Source organism: Ixodes scapularis, unplaced genomic scaffold (assembly GCF_016920785.2).
Source record: "Ixodes scapularis isolate PalLabHiFi unplaced genomic scaffold, ASM1692078v2 PGA_scaffold3__209_contigs__length_174095766, whole genome shotgun sequence".
NCBI classification, from domain to species: Eukaryota; Metazoa; Arthropoda; class Arachnida; order Ixodida; family Ixodidae; genus Ixodes; species Ixodes scapularis.
In genome coordinates this window covers 122,398,462-122,417,302 of record NW_024609868.1, presented here as the reverse complement: position 1 = coordinate 122,417,302, position 18,841 = coordinate 122,398,462, and the positions used below count along the sequence as shown (strand labels likewise).

The 18,841-nt window shown below is 43.7% G+C and overlaps 1 protein-coding gene across 1 annotated transcript in view; it reads right to left on the bottom strand.

The window, feature by feature from the left end:
- The window catches only part of LOC8034493 (laminin subunit gamma-1), a 159,803-nt gene that overhangs the window by 96,621 nt on the left and 44,341 nt on the right, over positions 1–18,841 (bottom strand). The window contains exon 2 of the mRNA XM_040215046.3: positions 1,233–1,534. Within this exon, the coding sequence (XP_040070980.1) occupies positions 1,233–1,534 (302 nt within the window). The remainder of the gene's footprint in view (positions 1–1,232; positions 1,535–18,841) is intronic.

Here is an 18,841-nt window from a genome sequence, read left to right as displayed (position 1 = left end):
TAGCGATGAGGTTTGAAGCACCTTGGGATGAACGACCGCATATCGCACTGCAAAACTGCTCCTAATTTTTTCCCTCCCTGTTTTTTTTTAACGTCCGTAGAGATGGCCTTAGCTTTGTATATTTTTTATTGCGTGGCACGATCAAACAGTTTCCAAGTTGCGTGCAGTTTTCAACGAGCAAAATAACCCCTCCTCGGAATGAAAACTTCCCCAGGTTTAAAAACAAATTCTTTCTTCTAAACGACATTTCAAACCCCTACATTTATAAAGATAATCAATGTAGTTATAACACTGTTCCCAAGGTCCAGTGCAAGATGTCCAGAGTCCAGCCAACACCAAATGGATAGCAAGGCCGTACTGGTGCATTATTATGTCATCACCTACCCCGGAGCACAGAGTGCACCGGAGTACTCCGTCGGCGTTCCGCTGAGACTCGTCCCAACCGAACGCTGAAGGAGTACTCTTGTCCACTTCGTATCCCGCTCTGATCTCCGGTAGGTACTGCACTACGGCCTCGCTAGACAGAAGGTGTGGGCAAAGTACGCATGTTCTAGTATGGTGCCTGTATACCGTATCTTTTACTGGTGTGTTTACCGTGTTCTTCCATATGCTCTGCCTCCAATTTCGTCTGATTGCGTCATAGAAGTGTCATGCGGTCGCCCGTCGCTACCTAGGCGGCGGTACAACAGGGAGGCGCATGCAGCACATGCCTGTTCTGCTGTGGCTATAGCGCTCAGCTCGGCAGTCCCCGGAAACTGCTGCAGCAACGAATTGGGACGTCGCGACGACATCGCTCGTCGTATTCGGCAGAACTTTAACGACCAGCCGCTAGGATCGCGACTCCCTACAGCAGAAGACGCCGGCACCTGTGACGCCACTTTTTTTTTTTGCCACTTGGGGATTGCTTTTAATTACTGGGCAGTATAGACAACTTCAATATTTGCCTTCTGTTAGCAGTCATCTTTGTCTACTGGGCTGTAGAATCTGTCTCCCATGGAATATCAGGCGCCGTGCATGCGTTCACAGCCCAGTGACTCGGCATATTTTTTTTTTGAGTGGTAATACAAATGTTATTTAGAAAACAAGGCCTCCACATGACGTCATTGTTAGTGGATCTCCGACCCGCCCCAAGTGGCAAACAGGCTGAAGCTCGAAGAGGGCGCGCTGGACATCCGGTCGAAGACGCGTTCCAAGCACCGTGTAGTTCAGGACCCCGGGGGACGCTCACGTACCTGTAGCACGGGGCTGGAGTCGAACTTGAAGGCGGACGGGCGGCCCTCGAGGGTGGAGAAGGCCACGTTGCCGCCGGTGAGGGGCGTGAGGCCGCTGAACTCGCCCGTGCACAAGGCCCGCGTCTCGTCGTCCCGGGTCACGTAGGCGCCCGCCCGCACGCCGTACGTGTCGTAGCACGTGGAGCTGTAGTACTGGTAGGGCAGCCAGGGGCCGCCGCTCTCGGTTCTCTTGTAGATGGCGAAGCTCTCGGGCCGCATCGAGTGGAACTTGAGGCGCACGTAGGTGATGTCGAACGCCCGGCCTGCCAAAAAAACGGGTCGACGTAGCGTCAGCACGAGCAAGCTCGATGTTTCTGATCGGTGCCTGGCGTGACACACACGCTATTAAAGCGTGGAATGATTTACAACACCCTGCTCCCAAAAATACGTGCGTCCGCGCATATACCGTTGCACGTGACGTCACGCAACGCCACGACTTGTCACCGTAACGTCATGTGACGCTTAACGCCTTCTAGAGACGGGTGCGACGGTTGTGTCTTAAATAACGTATCCCATCCGTTATAAGACTTTCGAGGTAAAGCTCAATGTTAATTTCTTCCTTATCGACGATTTCTTTCCGCTTTCGACTCGGTGCTGTCTTATGAGCACGTCTTAGTGGGAGAACAGTGTATGTAACGTTAAGGTTAGAGCTCGATTCCACGCATTTATTAATGACAACTAGAAACGAAACAAAGCGGTGCAAATTTCTTGGAAATGGAGAATTCCACTAGTCACATTTGGGCTTCATTAAAAACCAGATGCGATGGATGTCATTGATTTCTGATAATGCGCGTTTCTTCTCCGCGCCGAGGAAAAACGCTACGTAGTTGCGCTGACAACGAAGAGGAATGCATACGAAGTGACTTGCGAAATCTGTGACGTTATGAAGCGCTTCTGAAGGACGCTACACGCTCGCTGGACGAATCAAGCGACCAATCAAAAGCCAAAACTTCGAAGGTGTGCTCAAAGTTTATCTCTAGCCTATACAATTCTGTGGCCTCCACGGCGAAAAGCTTGTGAAGAGAGGTTGACGAAGCTAGGGAGCCATTAGAAGGCGACGACGACAACGACAATGGAAAGAAAACACCGATACATAATTGACATGGAACATCGTTCGCTCTACATGTATACTAAAAGTTGATAATACCTTTAGTGATTAAATCGAGCACGAAAACTTCAATGAGTACGAAAAGTTTTCACCACTGTAATAAAACTTCAATGGTTACCATAAAGATATTACAACATTGCATACGTTGAAGTTTAAAAGCTAACAAAATCTCAATTGACAAGTAAAGTACAAAAACGCGTGTAAATTTATTGGTTTATATAAAAAAAAAAACAATTTTGCAAGAGACTGTATAATCATCGTGAAGCGTATCGAGTTTTTGTTTAGTAATACTGGCACATTGTATGCTACTGACTGTTTAAAATAATTTGTTTAAAGGGACACTGACAGGGTATTTATGCTCGCCGAGGTTTTTAGTTGTAGGTTACATATGAGAGCTCAACTACCCAGAACAGAATTTGCGGCTCGAAATTCGGTTTCTTTCCGCCCGAAAACCGCCGATCAAGAACTGGCCGGTTCGAGTCTCGCTCACTCTCTTTTTCGCGGTCACGGGCCGTTTTCTAAGGTATCGATGCGACCACCAAATTTAATCAAAGTCGTGGGTCACTGAAGGCACACACTCAATATTAAAAATAGAAAAAAATATGAAACCCATTTTTTGTGGCTTCTAAAAAGCTGTAAATACGTTGATTGAAAAAAAAAAAATCCACAGACAACCGGAAGCATTCTGTGCGTTCGTCGTTTCGCGTATCGTGGGACTCGCGGGGACGGCGATGGCAGCGGACGACGGGCGTGGGACCTCTATTTCAGAACTGTCGTTCGCGGTACCGGCGAATTCTGTCTACCGTTAAAAGAGAAATTTGGGACTGATCAAAAGAATTGGTATTCATCCCGTACGACACGCCCGGCCACCAAGCCGATTTGAACGAAGACGTCGCCGAGCCGTCGCTCCCTTCTGGGGGCTGAAGACAACGCTCGCGCAAACGTCAAGCACGACGTGTCTACTTCGAGTTGAATATGCACACGTACGATTTCTTTACTAGGTGCGAATGTCCCCAAAGCGTGGTGCTTCCCGACTTCGACCCGGGAGTGCTTTTGCTAGAGAAAATGGACAGCAAACTTTCCAACTTACAGTTTACCGGCTGAATTATTACTAAGGAAAGAGATCCACCAGAAACGAGTAGCCCCAGTAGCTCAGTAGGAAAGACGTCCACTTCACACGCGGTAGGGCCGGGTTCGATCCCCCGTGAATTTTTTTTTTTTTTTTTCAAACATTTTTTGATGTTTACATATCTTTTTCTTTTTTTTTACAATCATCACTGAAGAAACGAACAAAAAAATAACAAACAAATGTTGTGGACGATACTTCGCTGAATTAAACGGTATGGGATTTCCGTTTTGACACCTGCGAACTCAATGTAATCACTTTCCACAAAATGCAAGGAGCATATAAATCGGGTAGCGTCCGCTTTCCGAGGTGCCCGTAAATGTTCTACAGGAATTGCAGCCAGCCGTTGGTCCCGATCCCGTTGATCTTTCGGAAACTCTGTCGCACAATGCCACTTTTTTTCGGATGCAGGACATGTGAGCCAGCTCTTCACGCAACATCTTGGGTTTATTCTTTTCGGAGCCGATCATGGAAATTCACCACGGGCACTCACTACTCATCTCCGACTCCTCAATGTACAAAACAACTCATCTTGGAGTACAGAACAACGAGCGGAACAAACATAACTGCAAAAGAATCGCACGGCAAGCAGTTCCCGCACGCCGCATCGCACGCCGCATGTCGTGTCGTCTGCTACCGGAAAGGAGAAAAAAAAAAAAAAAAAAAAAAACGCAGGGTCGGGTGTAGCCACGTGACTTCCGCCAGTCGCTCTCTTCTCTCCACTTCTCCGACCACCGTCGGGTTTCGGTTTCGGTTTCGAGCAGTTGCGTCTTTTGGCTTTATTAAAGAAATACGCTACTCTGTTGCAAAATATTAATTGGGTAGTCCTCCGACACCATAATGAAGCGCCTGGCAAAAAATAAAAAAAAAAATTTTGGGGGGTGTCAGTGTCCCTTTAATAACGAAGTATCAGAAATTGTTAAGATCTGCGGGAACGCCACGCATTAATTCTTAGCGTCGCTCCTGAAAACCTTTTAAAATTGACTGTAGGCTCTATAAGATCATACACGCGAGTTCCGACGGATTCTTTGGTTTTGTTAATATTTTTTTATATGGCACTCTTCAACATATGTAGGAAATGTCATTAAAAAAGATTCTGCAAAAATCATAATGTTTAAAGTGAAAAAGTTTTTTGTGTCCGCCAGAAACGGCAAATTCGATTTTTGAAGTTTTCGTTCATGTCATGTTTGGTGGCAGCTCCTACGCAAACTACAAATATAAGAAATGTGAAATATATTTCATTTATAATATATCATAGTAACTATTAAGTGAAATATGACAAAATTGTGGAGGTCATATATTTCGCGTCAAAAATGCGCAAACAGGGCTCCTTTGACGTTTTGTCACTAGATTTCTGAGCGGTTACATACAAAAGTTGCATAGCTACAACATTAAAACTTACGCCATGTATTTATTATATATAAACCATTGCTTTATCTCAAAGAGACGTTTTTTCGTCACTCCAGACTTGCTCCAAATTAGAAAGTTCAGAAATTTCAAGGGACAATTAGAACAGATTTTTGATTTTCCTGAAATTTATAGTGATAGGCCTCCACCATACTCTTGTGTTTATTCATAAAAAAAAAAAAAAAACATGTCGCATCATTTTGCTTTTTTTCAAAGTTACAACGCTACAAAGTGCACCTTCCACGCCGGCATTTTACCCAATGCCACAGACGAGATTATCTTTTGATTCCGTGCATTTCATGAATATATATATATATATATATATATATATATATATATATATATATATATATATATATAGAGAGAGAGAGAGAGAGAGAGAGAGAGAGAAAGAGAATTTTTTTTGTTCTGTATTCGGGTATTGGTTCAAGTTCAAGTATTATACTAATCGAAACAATAACTGCGTTGCTCGTGCTTTTTAATAATTTAACCACTAAGCCTCTACCACCCTTTAAAATGACAAGTTCTATGAGCTTTAGCTGAACTTCTTCCACAACAGCGGGACGAAAACTTGTAACCGCTACTACAACTTTTTTTTTTTAAATAAAATAGTAGAAAAGTAAGTACAGTAGCGCAAATTATATGCGAATATTTATACCTATATTTGCAATGAAATGGAAATGTTTCAGACACCAAGCTTGTTACACTGTTATTCATAACGGCTAAATAAACAATACACGATACAGGGTGATTCAAAGAGAGGCCAGGCTCTTTAAATTGACCGCAAAACTCGGTTTCTTCACCTATCGCGCTACGACTTTGTGCAGCGTTGCCCACAGATGGTGCATTTGTTTTTTGTAAAATTTGCAAACAGCGAACTTACCTGAGGAAAAAGTAAAGAAAGGAAAAGCTTAGCTCCTATGGAAACTCAGCGACGTTACCGGTCTGCAAACAACACGGCGCCGTTTCGCACGGGAAACAAGAGATGGCGCAACGAACGCCGCCAATGCAGAGCCGTTTATCGAGAGAGTTTGGCCATACATTGGTTTGAATAGGCGAGCATCTTGGGGCCAACCACAGGCCGCGAAACAGTCCCTAGCGGTGGTCGTGAGCTCTAAATTTGTGACACGACTAATTCAAGCCGTTTTAGCGTCGCTAGAGTTAAAAGGTGTAACTCTCAGTGACTGAAAACTTTGTGCGTGCGAGGTTTTCGTCACGCCAATATTCAAGTGTAGAATAAACGAACGTGCGCTCCAAACCAGGGCCAACTTGCTAGAAACAGCGTCTCAGCTGAGACGGTGAAAGAAAGCACTGCCAAGCCAGCGCACGAGCCGAGCGGGACACCGCGTCTCCAGGACGCTGTTCTAACACGCCAACATCAGCAGTGCAGAGAAAGGCATGGGCACGAGCGCGTGGCTTTGGAAAGTGGCTCCTACGCACGAGTTCACGTACAAACAAAAGCGTTTTGCTGAGCTAGGTTCACGCGCCTGTACCTTTGTCTTCACTGCCGACATTTGTGAGACGGAGCAGAGAGGTCGTTTGCAATATTCTGACGTCGCGGTCTCCTGACTGGTCGACGCTGTGTCACAAATTTAGTTTACGCCCTAAGCGCGGGGGGAATATTCGGCGCTGGCGGCGGCCTTTGCTCCGCCTGTTGGCCAAACTCTCCCAATACACGGCTCTGCGCCAATGAACGAGCGTTCGGCGCCGAGAGCCGGCGTGTTTAGCAGACGAACTTTTCGACTCAAAAGCGGCGCGCGTTCCGCAGGCGGCGACAGTCGCAGAAACAAAAACAGGCGCGGTAACAACAAGGAACTGGAGTTCCTTGTCTGCTAGAGTCGCCGGCTCTCGGCGTCGTATGCTCGTTCGTTGGCGGCAGTTGGCGTCGCGACCGCTTACGCCATCTCTTGTCTACCCTACGAAACGGCGCCGTGTTGTTTGAAGACCGGTGGCTTCGCTGCGTTTCCATAGGAGCTAAGCCTTTTTCTTTCTTTACTTTTTCCTCAGGTAAGTTCGCTCTTTGCAGATTTTACAAAAAAATGCACCATCTGTGGGCAACGCTGCACAAAGTCGTAGCGCGATAGGTTAAGAAACCGAGTTTTGCGGTCGATTTAAAGAGCCTGGCCTCTCCTTGAATCACCCTATATATAGGTCCGGCTGACCGAGGTAAACCGGCGACATCACTAGCAGACTTCCAGCAAGACGAACGTTAAATATTTGAAATAATTTATTCTAGTAAAATTTGATATATATATATATATATATATATATATATATATATATATATATATATATATATATATATACATAATTAAAAATATATAAAAAAAATGTTTTGAGTACACTATAGTTGCCTGCGTTGGTAGATAGGCGTCTTGAGAAGTCTGTCTTTTGGCCGTTTTCAAACCAGACTGAGGAATTTCGTGAAGCCTGTGCCGCAATAATTACAGCGAGTTCGAGAAAACCGGCCAACTCCGAATGTGGCTACAAATAGGGAATGCACGAATCGGAGGATTTTGCCCGATCCTCTTCAGGGAATTGACAGCAGATCCTGCACAATGCGAACACTTTTTTTTTTTTTTTTTTGCTTTGCTATTTTTTTTTGTGTGTGTGTACTGAAATAGTTAGCACAAAATATCCTTCGGACGCTGTAAATCGCTGCCATGGCTGAAGACGTTCTGTCAAGGCGCAACTACACGGGACTAATATCCACTTTGTTTATGACCGCTGCGCAAGTGTTGTCTTGCGTCACAATCACTCCACGAGCTCCCGAAAGCATGACAGGAGAGAGAAAGAAGAAAAGATACTGCGTTATTAACGTTTCTGTGAAGCAAGTCTAAGCACGTGGCAATCAGTTCCTCCGAAAAGAAGAGTGCACCAGGAGAAAACAGGCGATAAGTGCGTGTGCTTTGCGGTCCATGCCGTCTCTGGTTCTTGTAGCCCCTATTCGTGTCCACGAGGGGGCCTACCGTCGGCTTCTGGGGTTTGCTTTCTGTCTGAGCAGACGACTTTCTGATTTAGCGCTGATTAGGTCGCTGCCGCTAGTATTTCGCGCGTCGCTTTTTTTGGTTTTGCGGCATTTCGATTTTGACGCCGGCATTGGCTCCTGGGGACGATTAGTAAATTGACAAAAGTGTTACTTAGCACCGGTGCCGCCAGCGAGTCAAAGCAATGGCATGTCCCTCCGCCAACTGCGTGCACGTGGAGATAGGGTTAGAACGGATGCCCTTTAAACCTCGTGACTCTAAAATTGGTTTCAAGGCTGGTCGTGTGGGTTTTTAGGCATAGCGGCTTTGCTTTGCTTTCCGATCTGGCACGTCAAACGATGCAAGGCGATAAAACAGCTCCCGCATCGACGCCATCCTTTAGATACGGCGACAACGTGATTACCGATTCTTTTGCTGGGATAAATTCAGGCGTAGTTTTGTCTGCTGTTTTAAGAAGAGCTCGCTTCCACTTACCTAAACTAAGGAAATCAGAGAGCTGGAGTTAGACTCACTCCACAAGGGCTTTCGAATTCTACCCCCGGAACGCTGCGGCCGCGAGACAGCGTCCATCAGTTCGTGCATTCCTTATTTGCCACATTCGTAGTTAAGCGAGTTTCTCACACTCGTGGGAATTATTGCGATACATGTGAGTGCTTAGAGGAATTCGTCAGTATGGTTTAAAGAGGGGCAAAATACGAACTTCTCAGTACACCTTCCTGCCAACGCGGGCAACTGGTGCACTCAATATCTTTACTCGTTAACAGTAAAGATATTGCAACCAAGTGGTACGCTCAATATTTTTACTCGACGTTAAGACTGACCGCCACCCCCTCGTCCGGGCAGAGACTTTACTTGGAAACTAGGGCGCATTCATTCATTCATTCATTTATTTATTTATTGATACTGTCAGCCCTATTACAGAGGTGTATATAACAAGGAAAGATAACACATCCAAGTAACCACTGTATACAGATACATAAACAAATATGAGTAAACTAAACAGTAAACTGCGACAAGGACGTTTCAAAATCTAGTGATATAATAAAGAAAGAAGGGCAGCACAGTAGTGCACGTGGTAAGAGACGTGCTACTAAAGATGTACCGGTCGGGAAAAATGTGTATATACTATGACCCGTAATAAGTGACGTAAATGATATGTTCTATACTTTCCAGAAAGGCACTAAGGGATGTTGATGAAACAACGGCATCGGGTAGCATATTCCATTCCCCGAAGGATCGAGGGAAATAACTGAATTTAAAACAATAATTTCTTACTGATGGATTGCGAATGTACATGCTGTGCCGATGCCTTGGTGATTCGTTAGTGCAGATATTGAGGTAGTCTGATTTGCTCATTCCTATACATTTAATAATAATTTTGAACCTGTATTTAAATTTGTCATACTTTGTTCTTGATTCCAATATTTGAAGATTTGTGAGCTCACAAAGTTTTGTGGGCGAGAAAGCGTAGCTATATTTATTTTCAATAAACCTAGATGCAAGTCGCTGGATTCTTTCGAGTTTAAAGCAGTTGGTTATTGTATAGGGGTCCCATACAATTTTAGCATATTATATATTCATTATCAAACCACAACTTCCGCAAGTTGTTCCAAAAAAGAAAGGTTGTTTCGCTGTGATTCCCTACATGCACAATTCCGCGCACCGTTTAAGGTCTATCACGTCCAAGTTTGACACGAGTGTGGTTTTTTCTTGTCGTATGCGGCTCAAACAGATGTGCAAAAAGGTTAATGGGAGCGACAGTCCCCGAGGGTGCAATGTAAAACATGCAAAAAAGTTCGTAGAATGCGAAGAAAGGAAGGTTTATTCGATTCCACTAAGCTGTGGCAGTGAGTACATTGGACAGACTGGGAGATGCGTCAACCACGGGCTCAGAGAACATAACTTGGAAGCGTCAAAGGCTTCAACTGAGTCGTATCACCCCATTGTCGTTCAGAGCCGCACATGCGATGACTGTACTCCTCATTTTTCTGATACTAAAATACTGGGCGGGCACAACAACAGATTTGGGAGAGAAATCATCGAGTCATTTGCCATGGGGACTGTTAACAACAACATTTCTGCACCTTCATTATCATTGACAAAGACAGAGGTCAAACTCTTAACACCAGAGATGACTAGAATATTGACACCTCGTCGTGACGCTACAGCTTTTTAAACTTTTATATTTTTAGTACAATTCCCTTTTTGGACTGCAAACAAGAATAATGCCGCATTATCACTGACAATGACCAAGGTTAATTATTTATCGGCTTTTAGGACATTATTAATATGGATACTCCAAAGGAGGTCAGGTGTAAATAACAGACCTAGATACTTATGTTCGTACACTTTTGAAAGCACGGTACCGTCAATGATATAACTATAGTTTAAATCATCTTTTCACCAAGATACTGACATAAGAACTGATTTTTTTTTTCGGATTTAACACCGTTTGCCAATTATCGCACAAGTTTATTTTAATTTTCTGTGGATTGCAGTTTCATTCGTCCTGGTTATCTCTAATTAAGTTGTTATGTTACACAGTCGTCTGCAAAAAGCCTAATCGAAACAGTAATGTCGTGCAGATCCTTTATTAAAAACAAAAGATAGAAACAAGAGGGGTCCTAAAAAACTACCTTGGGGAACCCCTGAAGTTACTGAGGAGAGATTAGACTTACACCCCTTAAAGGGCAACTCCGCTCAATTCCGAAAAATTTAGGCTTACATGTGATTCAAATTCACAAAGCACTACTAAACAACTCTACGTTTTCGGATTCGCGAAATGTGGAATATTATTTGTGTAATCCTAATTTAAACACCAGCTGATACCGAAACCGAAACTTCGGTTGCGTCAGGCAACATTGGTCTCGAGTCGTCAGAGTCATGGCCACGTCACGTCGAACCACGTGGTCTTGTGACGTTCGGGAGGGAGCGAGAAACAGGACACGCGACGCGCGGGCAGGTCGCTTCGCATGGCGTGGACGGTGATGTACCGGGGGAGAGGGGGAAAGGGAGAAGACGAAAGGGGAGAAGGGGAGCGGAGAAACAGACCGATAAGCGGGCAGGGCAGCGTAAACTACCGCATCCGCGTTACGGTGATCACGTGAAAGCCCGGTCAGCCAACACCAGGAGGAGAAACTCATGACGTCATCGTTCAAATTCGCTCTGAGAAGAAAAAACAAACAAAGCGTGAGAATGATGTAGACATGCCTCTGACGTAGTGGCTCAATATCGGCTGCTCCAACTCCATGGCATTGACTGCGCTGATGATTGCGCCTTGCGCCGCACGCTTGAGTTGGCAGATTTCGGCGACTTGGCTCGCTTGAAGGTTTGCTGGCCAGTTTATTAAATGTATAAACGAAATTAGATCGTAATATTTGACATGGGGTCTTCCTATATGATACTGAAGAGGGCTACATAGTTTTCTAAATATCAAAAATGAAGCGGAGTTGCCCTTTAATCTAGACGAACTGTTTCGGGAAGAATGGTAAGATGCAAACCACCCTGTGATTTGTTTTTTTTAATGACGTTAATTTCGAGTAATAATTTATAATGCGATACTTTATCAAACGCTTTAGCGAAGTCAAGAAATACAATATAATTTTGACCGCGGCAATTAATCGTCCGAGAGATCATGAACGGTTTCAATAAGTTGAGTGGTTGTCGAGAGTCTTCTGCGGAAGCCATGTTGAGATCTGAAGAATACATCATAATGTTCGAGATAATCTCTCATATGTTTAGATATGATATGTTCAGGCAGCTTAGAACATGTACTGATAAGTGAAATGGGGCGATAGTTGCACGCTTCTGAGACACTTCTACTTTAGTGAATAGGTATTATTTCGACGTGTTTCCATGCGTTGGAGAAAACTTATTGATAGATGACCGGAAGATGATAGTTAAATATATAACAACACAGTCTGTATATATTTTCAAAAACTCAATTGAGGGTCCATCTGGCTTCGATTTGGGGTTATCTGAGATATCGACAAAATTAGGCAAAGTTTCATTATCTAAAGTAAATACGGACGAAAAGAAAGTATTGAAATTATCGGCAATCTCTTCATCATTACCTTTATTACTCGTGCGACGCGACCTAGCCGAGGGATTTAAGAAACCGCCAAAACTTCCCTGATGCCTCCTTGATAAACCCTTTAAGCGTTACATGATAAAACCTCTCCTTAGACTCTCTTACATACTATTTTTTTTTTTTAAATTCCGAACTCATCAGGTGAATGCACGAATTATGTTTCTAATGAAAACCATGACAGCTTGCTCGTCCCTGTTTCAGTTTTTTTTTTTTTGCATTTATCATGTTCCTATTAATCCGAAGGTTTTTCTCTTAATTGTTTTTTAATATACCTATAGTAATACACAGATCAACACACTGCACAGTCATGTTTAGAAAGAAATCCCGTAGCTTGTCTATACCAGCATTAGGTTGAAAAATAAAGAAAACATAAAATCATCAGAGGTCTGTTTAAGGTAATCTAGCACGCTAACGTCATCGGCAGAATTGAAGTTCTGAACCGTCTTTAGCGCAAAATCATGCCAGATATTTGGAGTCACTTTTAAAGATGCCATTATCATCTTATGGTTTGAAAGACCCTCGTCGGTTACGCAGCTGACAAAAAATGATTTTAATGACTCAGATACAAAGATTAGATCTAAAATTGATGACGTTGTCGAACATATACCTGTATGATTCGCTACAACCTGAGCTAGGTTGTAGCAAACTGCAAGTTCTAATAATTGTTCACAGCTGGCCACTTCCGTCGATCCAGGAGAGAATGCCACACAATCTATCCCGGGTGAATTGAAATACCCCAAAAGCAATATGCTGTCTTCATGATGTAGATGTAAATTCAAATAATTTTGAAGCTTTACCAGTAACTCAAACAGCGAACTGTGAGCTGAGAAATAGAAAATACAATGATATTTTTAATCATGATAGCAACACCGCCACCTCTTCCTCCACATTGCTTTCTTATTATTGCGTAGCCAGAAGGCGTCAATTCAAAGTCTAAGATATCTTTAAATAACCACGTGTCGGTAATCACAACAATATCCGGTCCACGTCCCAGGATTATACTTCCAATTATATATACCTTATTCCCAATACTTCCGGCATTCAAATGTAGTATTTTGAGGCATAAAGGTTCTTCGCGTTTTAGTCACCCATTGCTAGCTCCCGGAGAGCCATAACACTTATAGATTTCATTGGTAACTTTGTTCCACGCGTACACAATCACCCCTGTGCTTTCTACAAATTTTCCCACACCATATATACTTTTTAATTGTACAAACTGATTCAAGATTGTTACCAGAGGCAATGTGCTCTTCAAGCACCGTGAACAACATGTTATTCGAAAAGCTCAATTTTAATGTTCAGATGAGGCTGAAAGTTTTACACAAGTTTTGCATCTCACACTGAAATTCTATTTAAAAAATCTACTTATTCTCGCATTTGATGTTGTACCTGTCTGTGTTATGTTACAAATTTTGTCGATAAGTATAAAATGTCTTTCGAATGCTCTTGACTGCCGTAACAAATAGAATTCCCATTTTTTTACCACCTGAGACTGGGTGGAAGAAACACGACGACGTATCAAAACGTCGTGTTTCTTCTCTGGGTGGAAGAAACACGACGACGTCTCTGAGACGTCGTCGTGTTTCTTCCACCCAGTCTCAGGTGGTAAAAAAATGGTAAACTTACACCAGCTCGCCTGCGCCCTAACTGTTTTTACAAATAGAATTCATTCTTCATTGGATGGCCGTTGAATGGCAGAGGATGATGCCGACTGCTGGGTGGACTTGAAAGAATGCTGCTTCTCAGCGAACGCGAAGCGGTACGTACGCTGAAGATTTGATTGCCGTAATGCAACTAACAAATACCCTACTTCATATTAAAACAGTTAGGTAAATTGCGAAGCTCCGAATAACTAAGAGCCACTGCAGCGCCGCGGAAGGCTTACGTAGTTCAAAAGTCTTAAAGCGAATCCTCGGCACGAAACGTGCCGATGAGTCGCTTTACACAGCGGGGGCAGAGCCTGAGCGAGGGGCGGTAGGTGCGGCGCACCGCGGGAAAATAACCTTGTAGACTCGCGTATCAGCCCGTTCGAACTCCGCAGTTACTCGCTGAGCTTCTGCTCTTCCGGTGTTTTGGAACAATACGCTCCCCGAGGGGAAAGTCTGAAACTGCATCGATTAGGCTCCGTTTCCCTTTAGGAGAAAGCGTAGCGGATGCCACGAGCCCACGGAGGCAATCCAGAGCTCAGAACTTGTCACGTGACCTTCTGGTTGGCCAGAGCGACGTGCGGATCGTGAGGTCATGTGGCAGGCGTGGAGCGCAAGATTGGCTGAAATGGTCCGTCGCTTCTGCCGCGCTTCATCTCCTTCGCCCTGTGAGATTTGTATTTAGGAATGGCGGATCCCGTTCGTGACAGGCTGCAAGGCGAGCTGCTGGGCCATAGCCATGGTTTGGTGCATCTCATTAGGTCGTCGAAGTCATCAAGATTTCATGCGAGAGCGAGTTGCCATCGACTGTACTACACACTACAAAATTGATCCCGTTGAGGGTGTAGACCCATTGAGGGTGTAAAGAAGCTGGTCTTATTGGACCGTTCAGAGTTCAAATCAGCCTGAGATACGCTAATTGTCTGGTAAACACCCTAACAATAGGATGCTAACGATCTTAGCAGGGATATTTTTTGAGCAACGAGTTTACAAACCTCAAGTGCCACGTCCAGTTTCTCAGGTGGACAGAAACTACAAATACAGACGGAATGAATCAAGCACGAGAGAGGAATAAACGCCCTGCAGACTGAACTACCGCCTTACAGACTCGACAATTCAAAGACAGCCATTCGAAGCTGACCACCTCCGCCATTCTATGGGTTACATGCACCTGTTGATTTGTTCTCGTCAATAGTTCACATAACGCATACTATATCTAGGTTAAAGGAACGTACCTCCGAAGAAAACGTATTGCTACTACAGGCAATAATTAAGCGACAGAATAGCTAAAACAAGCTCTGCTACAGCGGTTTGAAGCGGGTGTCAGTGCGGTGAACAGCCTTCAAAATCGCCTCACTTCACAGTAGCACTTTTTTTGACACGAGGTTTTACACCCTTCAAAAGATCGAGGATATTCCGCGCAAGAGCACCTTATTTGACGACTAAAAGGCTGTACTAGTTGAAATAACGGTGCTGAAAGGGTGTAGCCATGGGTGTATAAGTCTCCGGAACAATCTTTTTGACATCCCCAAAGGTGTAGAATTTCTTGATATGCAGGCTATTGATGCGGACAACTTCTTTAGGATCAAAAAAGAGGGATCAAAACGGCTCTAATGACTATACCTCATACTCCGCTGACGCCTTTGGGAATGCATCGTATTGACAACGGGTATCGTTAGGGTAGGTATCGCCACGATCTACTAAAACTTTAACTGTTTCTTTACTGACGTCTAAAAGAGAAGGAAGCCATTCATCGTAACACGAAATAAAAGTAATGAACGAAGGATGGAGGCTGACAATTACGACACAACTTTCCAACTGGCAGCTATAGTTTGACGAAGCGCTCCGACGCGCCGCGGAATCTTCTAGCTGTTCCCGAGGAAAGACAGAGAGGAGGAAATAATTCATCGGGCGGAGAGAGAAAACAAGGACGCATTATTATGGCCAAGGGCACTTGGTCTTTAAAACGAAGAAACATTTTGGAAAATACACCGCAAATACTCTGCACAAATAATACCTAAGTAATTAAAATAATTTACACGTAATTATTACCAGTAAAAAGTAGTATTTAATGCTATTATTTTTTTTGTAATTTGTAAAATAATTTTACATCTTGGCAGTATTCAGAAAGCTATAATTACGAACGTACAGCTCGAGCTTATGAAGCGTAATTTTGCCAGCTCTGTTTCAGAGGGACTGTGTCTTTTCTGAGTTTGCCTCGAAAAGGCTTCGGGTGTCTCTCGTGCACTTTCGACATTTCCGGCGGCGCTCGGATGTTCCTCCGAAAGCGCGCCTCAATATGGATATTTGCGAAATCGAGAAAATCCGCGATGTTCGGGGTGCTGGAATACGCGGGGGTTTTCTGCCGGGGAATAAAGTATTAACTTCCGGCACACGGCTCACTCACACGGCCGTCTGCGCGGGCAATTAAGGCGGGTCGCACCGGAAGCGCTCATTCCGGCCGTCACGTAAAGATGCCAAGAAATGCGTCCGAGGACAGACCCGCTCTAGACTCCGTTCGCTCTTCAGCTGACAGCGCAGCGGGACCTATACGCCCTCGATGGACCAATGAAGCACAATGTTTCCTCACCCCATTCTTTCACGCGTGTGCATGGGCGGGAGAGGGATCATGCGGTCCAACGCTGGTCCAACGCTGTCGTAGTTTTCACCGCCCTGCCAGCTTGGTACTGAAGCAGGCCTGCTTTCCTCGACGATCGTCGAGCGCAGCTGATGCCCCGGGTTCGTTCAAAGACCGGGAAGCCATCCTACGAAGTCGTTTTCTTCTTTCCATGTGTTCGCAGGAGGTGCAGTGAAGAGACGCGCTTGCTGAATAATTAGATTAATAATACGAAGTAGGAAATGCGTTCGTTTCTCGGTAGTAGCTGATGGCAGCGATCAAATAAAAAAGCTTTGAGGCCCATAGCAATTTGTCCACAAGGCGCAGAGAAAGAAGTTTACCGTATAATATGCCAAAAGTTGGTCTATCTTGAGGTGCGCAAGAAAACGATCACGTTCCTGTCAAATAGTTCATAAATCAAAACGAATCACAACAAAATATATGTACATAAATCAATCCCCCTGAGATTATCAGCGAGGGAAAAAAATATTCCTCGAATTTGATTCCTTTTTTTCGAATTTACTTAGCTCCAAAATCGGCAGTGTACAGGTGAACTAAGCTTGGGACAATGCATTCCAATATTTGTACACGATCGCTTGTTCTTAGCGTGGCCATCCTCTTTGCCACCGGGGCGACGGCAGAGGAACCACGAGGATCTCTCAGGAGGGGTCCAAGATTTAGAAAACATTTTGTATTCTTTGCTTTAAAAAGATTTCCCAGCACACGAAATGTTACCAAGCCCTGTTCTACATCAATCATTCAAGGGCTATGCGTCATGACTCGATGACACATTTCCAGGAAATTATAAATATTTAATAAGGACGTTGTTATTAGAGGTGCTGTCTTATACCAATGCACATTAATCTAGCTTTAAACTAAGGCTCGTATTTCAGCCAAGCCTAAATTCAAAAATATATATTTTAAACAAACTATTATGACATTCTTTGACGACACGCCATAAAAGATTAATCGAATATAGGGGCAGGGTATTTATTTACGGAAGTTTGCAGCACCTCGAGGGCATTATCATAGGAGAAGGGAACGGATATCATAAAGTATAGTAATATATTAGGACTACTACATTCTCATTCCGTCTTGTTGATTAAATATACAGAGTGTTTGCTTTTAATTCGAACATAATAATAAAAAAGGGCGCTCAGAGCTAGACGAGTGCCGTTTTCACCGTGTGTTTATCGAACTCGACGGAATTAAATGAGGGGATAATCGTCATGGTGGATAAGCTAACAGAACAAAATTCGTTAAATAATTTTTATTCATTCATGTTGGGGGCATGTTGCAATTGCAGTATTGATTGCAATTACTATTAGAGCCCAATTAAAAATATTTGTAAAAATGTATTGGTGTTTTAGAGATTAATTGATACATTTTCGCGTATTTTTACCTGATTTAAGAACTGCGCGCATAAAGAGCGCCTCAGGCGCTGCTCACAATGACGCTTAAAAGAGTAAGGCACATAGTCGCTATCTCGGCAGCGTGACTCTGATGGGTACGCAGACGACACAAGTGACAATGTGAGTGAAACCTTCTGCGTGCAATTCTTAAATTACGCTAGAAGATGTGAAAATTTATCAATTACTACCTCATAATCGATTACATCTTAGAAAATTATTTCAACTAGTCTTGCCTCTAATTGTAATGGCCGTCCATACTGCAACTGCACATGACCTTTAAAACCAATCATCAAAAAGTTATTTAACAATGATTAGTTCATTAGTCAACTAGCCATCACGATTATCACCTCATATAATGTCCGCCGAGCCTGATAAATGCATGGTGATGATAGCACTTTTCAAATGTTCACCCCCTATAAAAACAAAATATGTACGAATTATTGAACATCTCAATACAATAACAAATAGCGTAGGAGACACTTTGGGTGTCGTTATTTCAAATGGGCCAATTCTAAGCTTAATTCTTGCTTCCGATCCATTAGTACAAATTGATGTACACCAACCACTTTTAACCGTCCAGTTTTGTCATCTGTGGAAATCGCGGATATCGTCAATGCCACAGGTTTACAGTTTTACAAACGCAGACTACCTGAGTTTGTTTAGATGTATCGAAACTTTTGATTGTTCCAATGCTCTCGCTATGCCTGTTGTAGGTCGTGCAACCGAGACTCTAACGACAATTGTGAAAAAAGCCATCCACACTTTTGTGCTTAATCGTTCAACTAAGCCATCCGAATACACTGAATGGTTTTCCAAGGATCTAAATTATTATTTACTCAAGAATGACAATTTCACAGACTTTATAAAAAATTCGGTATTTGTCTTATGGTAAGTTAACAGTTGCGAATTCACGGCGGATCCGCGCCGGCGGCGTGCGGATTTTGGAGCCGGGGAGCGAAATCTGCTCGTTGCTGGCGGAAAATCTGTATCGGTCCTAAACCTATATCCAGATTTTCCACCGGCGACGAGTCGATTTAGCCACCCGGATCCAAAATCCGCTCGCCGCCAGCACGAATCCACTCGCGAATCCGCAAGTGAAAAAGTACCATTGCGTATACAGAAATTAGTCTATATCGTGCATTGGCGAAAAAAAAAGTGTTCAAGCTTGATAAACGAT